Below are 12,303 nucleotides of genomic sequence, written 5' to 3' on the forward strand. Positions count from 1 at the left end.
ACACACACACTCACTGTCTGTCTATACTTACTAGAACCCTCCGTCGACTACATTAATTCCCATAATCCTAACTCTTTACATGCACAGCTTTAATTGACTTGAACTTCCTTCAGTTTAAAGGCCGTCGAAACCGCCGCACACAAACAACACACGCAGACGAGCACACACACAGGCGTCCTTCGGTTCAGTCGTCAGCAAACAAAGACGCGCGGTTCATCGGTCCCCTTTCGGGGTGAGAATTTAAAAATCTGACCCACACAGGCGGCCCTAGCCGGCCAGCAGATAAGCCGGTTAGCTTTGATCTATGCATGAATTGGGAAAGTCTCAAATTTCCAGGAAGCAGAGGGGATTGCTTAGCTAAGCTACTGGCTTAGCTGACTGCTGTTTGTTTGGCCACAGCTGGCACTCATGGTATTGATGTTCAATAAAGGTTAAACAGTGGTGTGCTATACTTTACTTTATTTCTACGCTTATTGATATTTCCATTTATTTAAGAGTGCATGGAAGAGTCAGAGAACTGCATAGAGGTTTATCAACTCTTATTATTTGGCCGTTTCATCTGTTGGAGTGTTTTTTTTAAAGAAATTATTTGTTAAACAGAAATTATTGTTAATTACAATTTGTGTGTGTGCTTGTGTGTTCTTGTACATCTGTTTGTGTGAACTAAGAGGAATTTTAGACCTTGAGAGTGAGGAAATTTGGGGCTGTTTGTTGGTTTTAGGGTTAATTTTAGAATAAGGAAATCCAATACATAAAATTCTGAAAAATGTATATGTGTAAAGAAGAGATGCTGTGTGTTTCGAGGCTGTTCATGCAGTATTTGCATCCTGACGATAATAATGCACCGCGACAGACATCTGCAGGTGTTGAGCCGTGTATAACATGTCTCTGGTTTTCAGGTGTACGGTGCTGCCATTCAGTTCTACGAGCCCTTCCCGCTGGAGTGTCTGACCGATCAACAGTGTTCCCAGCTGGGTCTCCTAAACCCGGATCCCCACAAACCCTCCTCCTCCTCCAACGCTACAGCTGCCGCCGCCACCACCACCAGCAACACCACCACCACCACCAATCCCCGCTCCGTCTACACCAACAAGTGTATCTGCCTGCTTTCCCACTGGCCCTTCTTCGACGCTTTCCGCAAGTTCCTCACATTCCTCTATCGATACTCCATCTCGGGCCCTCACGCCCTGCCCATCGAGAAGTGAGTCCTCTTCTATTTTGTTTTTGTTCTGTGTTTATCATTACTTTCTTACAGATTGTTCTGTCTATCTTCTTTCTCATTGAACGGCTGCATTACCTTTATAATACCTCAGCTGACCGAGCAGCTAACTTCTGATTAGCCTTCTGCTAATTTATGAGGTTATTTAATTGTGCAGCTCTTCTAGACTTTCCTAATGTTATTAGACCGAACGGATCAAATTCTGATAGTGAAACGAGTCATTTGGCGGGGGGTTGTGTGACGCTCAGAACAACCATTTTTCAGCAGCAACACTAGCAACAGCATGGAGAATTGGATACAGCGTTGGAGTTCATTCTTATGAAAGTTGCTCAGTGGCGCATGAAGCCAAAAAAAAATCGACTTCCCGGTATGAAAGTAGCCGGATCTTCCGCATTGTGCGGCCCATAGAGCATGCGCACTAGTGACTTAGGCTGGCTGAGTCGGCTACTTCCTGTTTAGCCCTCCGGCTAACTTGAACGGGGATAAAACAATTCAATCATGCGGCTCTTCGAGGCTTTTGAAATGTGATCGGACCAAACAGATTTAATTCTGATAGCGAGACGAGTCATTTCGCGGGGTTGTGACGCTCAGAAAAATGTATCCGCTGATTTACAGACGTCTCTTTAACAATGTAAGTCTATGGGAAAAAGTCTTTTTGGGCCAGTGTGCATCACGTGACGTTGTAATTACACGGTTTGGCCGCTACGTTAAATTAGCTTCAAAGCCTGGCGCTCTTCCTGTATCCAGTTCTCTTTATACATCCATGAGCGACAGAGTAGGCTGTGGTGGACTCTATGACGTAAACGTGTCGGCAGTGTTTTTGTAATTACTCACACCGCCAAAAGTCCTGCTCTCCAGCTTTAAGAGATGTTTTGATGTTCACTGAGTTACTGACAGCAAAATCTGATATTTTCTATAAATGTTAGTTTGTTTCATCTGTACAATGGAAACATATCGGTGTTTTCCAGATGTCCTCTACATTTTGGAAGTTATCAAGGAAAAGAAAACGCACCATATAATAAAAGCCTTCACCAATCGTCAAAGGGTTTAGTTGCATTATTTTGGATTATTACTTGACCTGGTCAGGTGGTGTGAGACAGAATATTCATGCTTTTCATGTTTTACTGCTGCTCGCAACTCATACCCGTCTAATACGGCTGCATTGACTGATTATTCAGCCGCCCACTGCTGTTATTTTTGGCCTCACATCCTAATTCTTCTTCTTCCTCACAGGCACATCTCTCATTTTATGCACAAAGTTCCCTTCCCTTCCTCTCAGAGGCCTCGCATCCTGGTACAGGTAAGTTTAAGTTGTTCCCCGTGTTGTTTTGTCGTGTAATGGTGCATGTTAGAACTGGGTAATTATTATTTTGCAGAAAATAGTGTTGCCCGTGGGTTAGTTTAAGTCTTCCATTATAGATGAAGTACAGACATGTTTTGCTCGGTGGGTTTTTATCTCACTTTCCAGCTTTTTTACAGCTTTCTCCTCATGACAGCCTGATGTTGAGCCAGCCGGTGTCTTCACCTTTACCGCTCAGGTAAGAGCAGCTGCGGACACGGATTTTTCAGGTGATGTGTGACATCATCACCGCTAATTATGTGCTCAGATTTAAAGGGGTTGACACAAGGATGCAGTGTATGTATGTGCAAAACAATGTACTGCAGATAGAAATCTTTAGAAACTCTCCAAAGTTGAGAGAATCATTGTAAGTCTGGCTTGTTGAAGTCAGTTTCATTTTCAAGAACATGTCTGAAGTATTTTACTGTTTATCATCTTTTCTATATTATCAAGTTGAGCATCTTTCATACACTTGAATATAGAATACAGAGAATGACAGTATATTTAGCTCTGAAGCCGAAATGTGTTCAAGGGCCAGAAAAGAGACCCTTTTGTAGGACATGATACTATATATATTATATATTATATTTATTGTAGTTTAAGCATATCCAAACTAAGCATATATGTCAAACAATAAAACAATATAAAAACTAAAACAAACAAATCCACAACAAAACAGGAAAAAAGGAGAAAGAAAAAAACTACTAATGATGTACAATTTGGTCATTTTTGGTCCCGACTTATGAAAAATCCTCCATTTGGCTCTTTTTCAGGAAGTTAATAAATGGTTTCCATCTTCTTCTAAGTCCTTGGGATCTTCCTTTAATGCAAATGTTAATTTTCTATAGATAACTATTGGTTCAGAGATATCACTTATAATAGGACATTCCCATCAACAATGCTATACCGTCCTTTATCTTCGTTTACATTTAATGCACTGATCTGAGCTTGTTGCAGGACATCATAGGAAATATTGTGCATAGTGTGAACTTTGTTGAACTGTTGTTGCACATTTTGTGTTTTTTTCTGTAGCGGTGGCCGATTTTCCACTCTGCTCCAGAACCTCGGACCAGAGAACGCCGTCACCCTGCTGGTGTTTGCCGTCACCGAACATAAGATCCTGGTCCACTCGTTACGACCCGCCGTACTCACCAGCGTCACTGAAGCTCTGGTGTCTGTAAGTTACTGAATGGTTTCCTGTCTCCTTCCCTCCTTCACCGGGCTCACTTCCCTCTTCATGCTGCTACCTTGTTTTTGGCTTTTCTAAATATAATTTTCTTTTCTTTTACATTTACTGAACCGCTGCACCGATAGTTATTAATGTCTTATATGTAATGCAACAATTACTGTGGTCACCATCAGTTGTGGAAACAGTGAAAGTCAGTGAAATTCCTACTTTGTGTGGGAAACGAGGGAATGCAAGTCAGGAAGCAGGAAGCTTTTAATTTATGTCATTACGATGCGGTTTCGAGAGAATGTTTGAAATAACATGAATAAAACCAGCGACATATAACATCTTGTAGTCATGGAAGCATCGCAACTTCTGGAAAGTCACTGGAACTTTAAACCTGTCTTTTTCTCATCTTCATCCTCCTCCTCCTCCTCCTCAGATGATCTTCCCCTTCCACTGGCCGTGCCCGTATATTCCTCTGTGCCCTCTGGCGCTGGCCGATGTGTTGAGCGCCCCTTGTCCGTTCATCGTCGGAGTGGACTCTCGCTACTTCGACCTTTACGACCCCCCGCCGGATGTGAGCTGCGTGGATCTGGACACGAACACCATCTTCCAGTGAGCAACATAAACAAACAAAACCATCCCGTAGCTGTGGAGTTATTCAACCAAGCTATTGTAGAAATTTACGTTACTATTTTATAGCGTCGTCATATGAGCAGTACATATACTGTGTAGCGTTCTAGCTAAGAGCTCAACAGTGTTGCATTTGCTGCATCTTGTGTTTTTTTTTCACCCCCAGACCACATAACTACCAGATCATGAGTTCTAAGTTTAGACATCAGGCCGTTTTCTTCCTGAAGCTCGGGTGGAAATGGTTATTTTTGTAGTGTCAGTCTTGTTTTAATATGAAGAGAATGCAATTTTCTGGTGTGTCAGGTAAAGTCAGTAATGGTTCACATCACTTTTGGCCTCATTACCATCCAGACACAGCGTTAGGGTGGTCTAAACTCCCCCTCCCCACCCCCCCCACCACCTCCCACCCCCACCCCCGACCCGACCGCGGTGCGTGTTGGTTTTGGCCTCTCAGCCTCTCCAGAGCTCAGAGTACTTGTATGCTTCTGCTTTTCCAGCAACGAAGATAAGCGAGCCCTCACATGGAAGATCCTGCCAAAGAAAGCCTGTAAAAACCTAATGAATGTGCTGAGCAATCTCTACCAGCAGCTGGTTGACGGTGAGTAACTGGGCTCCGTACGTGAACCGGTGGCGCATTTTAAAAAAATGTATCCGTCAGGTAACTTAGCGGTTGTTGCTTTTTTGTAGTCTTGAGTTTAATAGCAGTTGGTAGAAGTAGAATTAATCTCCTCTATCATTATGTTCTCAGACTGCATGACTACAGCACCTTTCCTGACACTCAATGTAATCAAAAGTGAAAGAAAATATGTGGCTAATTAAGGTCCTCACAGAGTGTGTTATGCTTCATTCGTCATATTTAGTTTTGGACTCAGAACTGTTTTATTCTATTGTCTTAACAATTAGTTCTCCATTCAATCCGTACCGTTCTGCTCTCCATATAACAAACTGAAAGCCAGCAATAATCCCATCATAGTATAATTTCCTAATTACCCAGTCTGCCCCGCCGCGGTGCTCATTGTATTATTGTCAACTTTTCTCTGCTATTCCTGGAGCACGCTCGCTGAGAGACCCATGAAAATTGCTGCTTATTGAGCTGGAGAAATTGAATAAATGAATTTTCTGATCCAGTGAAGTTGAAAATCTACCCAGTCGCTGCTAGAAGTGCTGAATATTGATATGTCTGCCAGAGGTTTTTAGTCCAGACCTTTAAGCCTCATGGAGCTCTGGAAACTGGAGGGTATCAATTTGAGTTTATTTATTCTAATCACAGAATTCTTATCCTAATCCGAATACTTACTTAAACGCCTAAAGCGGCGGATAGGCCTAAAAACAAATGATCAACCTCAGTTTGAAGTGATGATTCAGCCTTTACGTACTGACAGCTGCTTCTCTACGTGTCTCCAGGTCAGTATCGGCCCGACGGGCTGCTGGAGATGAGCATGAGCGACTCATCAGAGCTGAGCTGCGGGAAGAGCCTCCACACGGTGGAGCTGGAGATCCAGGAAGCCTTCCTGCGTTTCATGGCGGCCATTTTGAAGGGTTACCGTTCTTTCTTGCGACCTATCACCCAGGCGCCCTCTGAGAAAGCCACAGACGCTAGCTCCCTATTCGACCTGCAAGGTATGTGAACTCGGTGCCAAAACTACGGAAACTATCCGTGTCCATGTGCGGTGTGTCGGCCGGATAACGAAGTCACAGAGGAAACGGGGTGAAAGGGATCAATACAGCTGTTGTTTTTCCCAGCAACCCCCTCAAACTCCTCACACTGGAACGGTATCAAATGCACTATTGACTGCAGTTACATGAGTCATTTTTTAGTTTTTTTTTCTACAGAAGAAATTATTTTGAACGATGATTCCCATCAAAGTGTTTACATGATCTCAGATGGTTTCCTATGATTTCCTGTTTAGTAATCAGAAAAGAAAGATCAAATTCAGCTGGTCCGTCATAGACTTTTAACTCCTGCTGCAGTTTTTAAAAAAAAAAAAGAGAAATGAGAGATGATTTTGAAGCTCATGGAAACTGAACATAATATACTCAGAAGGAGCTTTGGCATCTTTTGATGAATAGATTGTAAAATAATGCAAAAGCTTGAATCAAGATTATTTTTTCCAAGGTCAAGACTGAACTTTACTGCAGAGGGATTGTAAAATGTTTAAACCAACCCTTTCAAACTGAATCATATTTCTTTTGGACAAAAAAAAAACAACTTTTCATGCAGATATTTTTTTGCTTGTGCTGATTTTTTGTGCATTATTCTGATTGAGCTCTTTTTCCGATCATTAGTGGAATAAAGGCTTGAGTCCATCTCAGTCAGTCAAGTTTATTAGTAGAGCCCAGTCGCACATATCGTCTAGAGTAGCTCTACTTGTCCCTGCTTGACAGCTTTAGTTCCCAACTCAGTCTGAGCTCTTTGAGAAACGTCCAGTCTTTTTCTATAAACATCTACAAATCACTTAAAGGGGTGACGTCTCATCTGCTGTCAGTTCTCTAGATCACCTCCCTTTCCGTCAAGGTCCTCGAGACCAAACGTTGGGCTGATTTGTATTTAAATCATCTAATAAAGGGACTCGTTGACCACCTAAACAGAAGACCATTATGATCAGATCAATATGTCATCCAAAGAAAGTTGACTTCGAGCCGCAGTCGTCCAGTTACAGCGCATGATTAACGCTAATGAGCCGATGAATATATAAACCGATACTGCGTCATCTGTAAGCGGCCTCCTCTCCACAGCTGGCCAGCTTCAAAAAACAGATGGTGTTGTTTAATACATGAGGTTTCATAAGTGTCCGTCCCCACCTCTGAGTAAATATACACAGGAACAGTTTTGAGTAAGAAGGCTGGGAGTTTGAGAAGATGCTGGAGGTTCAAGGCTGTTTTTGAATTAGCGTCGCAGCTGCTAAATACTCCTGAAGCCTCGGTCCGGCCTCTGGACCGTAGCCCGTGAAAGCCGGTTCACATCGCAGCTGAAATGAGTTAGTGTGATATCACGGCGGCTCCGCTAGAGAATAGCTGTTGCCAAGGTCGTGTCCGGTGTGAATTATATGATATAGCAAACAGAAATGGCTCTCTTTAAAAAGTGCTCTAGTACATTACATAATGACTCGAGGAAAGATGTAACAGCTTGTGCATCATGTGTATGAACTCCTGGCAGCTGGAGGTTATTGGACTCAATAACCTTAATGGTACAACATTAATGTGAAATTACAGAATAAGCTTAGAGACTAGACTTTATTTCTACCTGCCGCCCTGTAAAAAGGATCCTCCGCTATGTGATTATGTTGTTCTCAGTCAAACATCCAATGATTACATCTGTATTCACCTTTTCTCAGACAATCCCAAGAAAACCCAGAAGACAGATGATAAACGAACATAAACAATTAAGCAGATGTACAAATTTTAGAGTAATTAACTGTTGGTAACCAGGTGCCTTCTAGTGTATTTGTCTGTGGTTGTGAGCTGTTGGTTAATATAATAATGATAATAGAATAATTTGGCACCTAACAGATAATGTAAGTGTTTTAATATGGTTTGTGAGCTCTATTGTTGATGCACTTTAAGGACTTCTTGTCCGTGTCGGCTTCAAAGTTCAATCTCGACCTCGGCAAAAGCAAAACGATCTCACCTCAAAGGGTCACTTAGTAGCTGTTCTGGAGCCGTTTCATACCACGACAACCGGAAAAACTCCATCTGCTCAGGAAGGATGCTTGATTTAATTTGATTGAAAGCTCCGGAACAGCTACTAAATGGACCTTGAGGTGAGATTGTTTTGTCAACTGATACTAATTTGTTCTTGTTTGTCAGTGCAGGCTCATCTAATACACCATTACTATTGTATTACTGTTACAATTTTGACAATATATGTTAAAAAAAATATATATTTCTTATTAATTTTGATCCAGATGATGTCAGTTACTTATACATGCTTCATTACATGCATTTGGTCTTTTTGGGTTGATGATTGTCTGCAAATTGTACCATATAATGATAGATCAGAGCTTCACTGTATTAAATTTGCAATGATATGAAGCCAAAAAAAGCAAGAAAATCAGAAGACATTCAGCTGCTCTGCCTTTTAAAAAAATAAATAAAAAAGCAGTGTCCAGAACAAAGTGGACAAAGGGAAAAGGCGGCACTCCATAATGAAAAATCAGCAAAAAAACTCATGTATTGTTCTTTTAAATGAAAGGTTGACGGCCTATTGATTGTAAATAAATAAATAAGATTATAGACATAAGCAGGAAACTTTTCTGTAACCAGCAAATGTAGGAAAAGTATCACGGATTGTTTTTCTGATTGTGGATTCAGTGATGAATAAATTAACTAACCATTAAATCACTAGTTTAGAGTTTCAACAAGCCTGCTGCACCCAGACGCTGCTCTCTAGTAAGACCGTAGTATCTGTACAGTGAAAGCAGATGAGAGGAGATCACTCAGAACGACGGTCCAGGTTGCACGCAGGCAGTGTCAGGATTAAAATATTTATCAGCTGTAGGAAGTGTTTCTCGGCAGGAAGTCACGCCAGTGTTTTGGCTTCCATCTGTGTGCTGTCGGACCGCGGCGATCCATCCTGCTGCTCTCAGTCTCACAACAGCAGAGGCTTATCAGTCACTTAAGCTGCTTTCAGCGTCTATTAAGGAAGCGATCCACCATGTTGTCGTACACTCTAAATTGGCCATTATACTAATAACATCTTGTTGGCTCGCATTATCCCAACCAAGACAAATGGAAGTCATGTGTGTATAGAGCTTTCTTTTTTTTTATGAGATAATGGATTTTTTAACCACAATATTGCACACCTCAGGAAGAAAGTCCTTAAGTAGTTCTTGTGTGAAGGCTTAATGTCTTTCTAGTAGATGAAATGAGCTGAGCAATGTAAATAAATCTGCTATGTTTTGAACTAAATACCGATCATTCCTCCTTTTGTGTCAGATAAGAAGCTAAGATTAGCGCGCCACTTGTAAAGGCTAAACATTTACGTCCTCAGGTTTCCTGAAGAGCCGCGATCGCTCGCACCAGAAGTTCTACTCGCTGATGACCAAAACCCAGATGTTCATCCGCTTCATCGAGGAGTGCTCCTTCGTCAGCGACAAAGACGCCAGCCTGGCCTTCTTCGACGACTGCGTGGACAAAGTGAGCTTGTTATTCAGTCATAGACGACATATTTTAATATTTATATATGCATTTTGATGCAGGGGAATTAAAGGATAGGTTCACAAATGAACATTGAAACAGGTTTTGCCTTGTTCCCTCAGGCCATTTCTTTTAATTTTATACTCATCTCAGTCTTCCTTAATTTGGATTTGGCTCTATTTTTCTGTGTTCCACTTATATTAGTGTCGGTAGTTTCCACTCTCTCCTGTGTTACTTTAGCTGTCTTCAACCAGAACCTGCTTCTCTTCTGTCCTCTTTACATTTCTTGAGTTTTTTTTTCTCTCTTCTCTTCTTCTCTTCTGCCTCTCGTTTTGCGAGCAGCTCTACAGCTCAGAGCGGAGTGCAGACAAAGGAAGCAAGGTAAGTCTGTTCTTTTAAGTATTTGGTAGATTCTCGCCTGTTCCGGGTACATTTTGTTTCGGGGGGGGGGGGGGGGGGGGTTTGTGCATGGTGCATGGTACCAGAAATATTATTAAAGATCGAAATAGCTCTTAAAATATTCTCCTAGAATCCTAGAAGCACGTTCAGACAACCCTCCACCCCTGCAGCTTTCACATTATATTTCCACTCACATAAGTATGATCTAAATGACTCTTTCCATATTAAAAGAATATCTGAGTATTCACTGTCCGCATCGGATTTGCTGCAACAGCATTTTGTCCTGAGATAGAGAAAGTACAGTTCCATATAAACACTGTGTGCACAGTTTCTCAAGATTTCTCTACTCAATTTTTCATGACTTGAGTGAGTAAGGGCTTTCAGTGCTTCAGTGATTTCTGGAGTACTAATGGAGCTTGAAGGTAGTTTTTTTATATATATATATAAACATCCCCTGGGCTCATAACTCCCAGTGTGACAATATGAAGAGCCATGAAGAGGCTGCGGATGCATCCTCCGTCCCTCCGCTGGGAGCATTTTGAGTGGTTTGACCCCCACATGCTGACGGGTTACTCAGACCGCGCCGCTGCTTGTATGTTGAAGGATTGAGTTTCTGTGTTTGCAGTCTTAAAGTCGCACACGGTCGCTCGGTTTCCTCCCCGCGGTCACATCCGTGGGTCACCAGTTTCTACGGGTGACGTTTGTAAGAGACTTGGCTGTCCTTGGATTACTTGTGAATGTGTGTGTGTGTGTGTGTGTTCTGTCTTTAATTGAGACACGGTGGAAGTGAATCCAAAGGCCAGCATCCACACCCTTCCCCCCCCCCCCTGTTTTCCCAAGGCCTGCGGTGGGGCGCTGGTCTCCTCGTCCTCCGAGTGTGTCAGCTCCACGGGCGATTAAATCCTCCCGACTGTGTTTCTGCACCGTGGCTGGATTACATTATGTACTCTCTAGGAGAGAGAGAGAGAGCACACACACACACCGCACCGCTCCGCTCCGCTCTTACACACACGTCACACTCTACTACACACACACACACACACACACACACACACACACACACACACACACACACACACACACGCAGAGCAGCAGTCCCATACAGAAAGATAAGGTTAAGATATATTAATCCCTGTGGGCAAAGTAGTTCATTGCAGCAGTAAAACTAATTGAATCCAGCAGGGGAACAAGACAAAAGACAAACTAATCATGCAAATGAAGTATAATTAAAACAATTGAAAGTGGTAAAAAATTAAAAATGAAACTGTGAAACTGAATTGTTCTATATATGGCTGATCAGTAATTTTATAAAGATAAAAATCACAGGTGAGTGAGATGCATGACATATCAGAACTGTGTCTCATCTGATGATAATTGATGATTAAGGTTTGTTTTACAGCTGTTTACAATCTGAAAACATTAATAACTTCAGTTGTTGTCTATTATTAGTCCCTCTATTGAAAGAAATGCACATTTATAGACACTAATTAAAGTAATAGAAAGGTCCAATTATGCGGTTTGGATTTTGGTGAAGGAGCTGAATAGTGCCACCAAATCCCTGGATTTTCTTCCGGCTTACTGGTGTTTTGACTTCACAGCTGGATTTCAAAAAATATCAAATGTGAATGAAAAGAAATATTGGGATCAGGGGCCACTATTTAGTGCCACGACAGAGACAGGAAGTGTCTCTTTAAACAAGCTGTCAGTAGATGTTTTTTGGCTGAATATATTAGTGAGGAGTAAACGACCAGGTTTATATGAAACCACAGTTGTCTCTGCGTTAACTTTACAAGCTAATCTGCAGTCAAACTCTCTCTCTCTCTGTCTCCTGGACTCGGCTTCTCGTAAAGTTTCCCCCTCGTCTGATTCAGACGAAATGTTCATCGAGAGATGTTTTCATCTCGCTGGTCTTGTCTGGCTGATCGCTCTCAGATGTGTGAACTGACAGCAGACCTGCTTTTCAGACAGATTGCCTCCTTATAATCACAGCTGTCTGAAGTCGCTGTGGAGTAACGTAGGTCGTCTCCTACTAAACAACAAAAAAACTACTTGCTTGAATATCCACAGGTATAAATTATGTTTGAGCATGTGGGTGGAAGACTACAAAACTCTCAGCTCTTGTAAAAAAACATAAACAACTGAGGTTAAGGTTAAGGAAACTGGATTCATAAGAGTATAAACTAGCTGTCAGATGAGGAAGAAACAAAATATAATCTGTAAAAATCAACATTAAGTCCTCATAGGAAGTACAACACTGTAATGACTCTAGTAAACATACACAATGAGTCCAAAAGAAGTAAAAAGAGAAGCATACAGTACTTAACATTTATCCCAACAGTAATTCAGTTACAATGGTTCAGCAGTTACTTTGAATCATGGATGTATTAACGGAGCTCAGCACCGCTC

General features: G+C 41.8%; 1 protein-coding gene across 5 annotated transcripts in view; it reads left to right on the forward strand.

Annotated features, from left to right (window-relative positions):
* LOC137200310 (C-myc promoter-binding protein-like) overlaps nucleotides 1-12,303 on the forward strand; it is an 83,666-nt gene that overhangs the window by 31,247 nt on the left and 40,116 nt on the right. For 3 of the 5 annotated variants that reach the window (XM_067615323.1, XM_067615063.1, XM_067615233.1), the window contains exons 6-14: nucleotides 900-1,201; nucleotides 2,453-2,519; nucleotides 2,699-2,757; nucleotides 3,591-3,735; nucleotides 4,169-4,344; nucleotides 4,860-4,960; nucleotides 5,767-5,982; nucleotides 9,353-9,498; nucleotides 9,841-9,879. In XM_067615323.1, the coding sequence (XP_067471424.1) occupies nucleotides 900-1,201; nucleotides 2,453-2,519; nucleotides 2,699-2,757; nucleotides 3,591-3,735; nucleotides 4,169-4,344; nucleotides 4,860-4,960; nucleotides 5,767-5,982; nucleotides 9,353-9,498; nucleotides 9,841-9,879 (1,251 nt within the window). The remainder of the gene's footprint in view (nucleotides 1-899; nucleotides 1,202-2,452; nucleotides 2,520-2,698; nucleotides 2,758-3,590; nucleotides 3,736-4,168; nucleotides 4,345-4,859; nucleotides 4,961-5,766; nucleotides 5,983-9,352; nucleotides 9,499-9,840; nucleotides 9,880-12,303) is intronic. The other 2 variants (XM_067615148.1, XM_067615383.1) reach the window with 1 other exon arrangement.

Source organism: Thunnus thynnus, chromosome 1 (assembly GCF_963924715.1).
Source record: "Thunnus thynnus chromosome 1, fThuThy2.1, whole genome shotgun sequence".
NCBI lineage: Eukaryota > Metazoa > Chordata > Actinopteri > Scombriformes > Scombridae > Thunnus > Thunnus thynnus.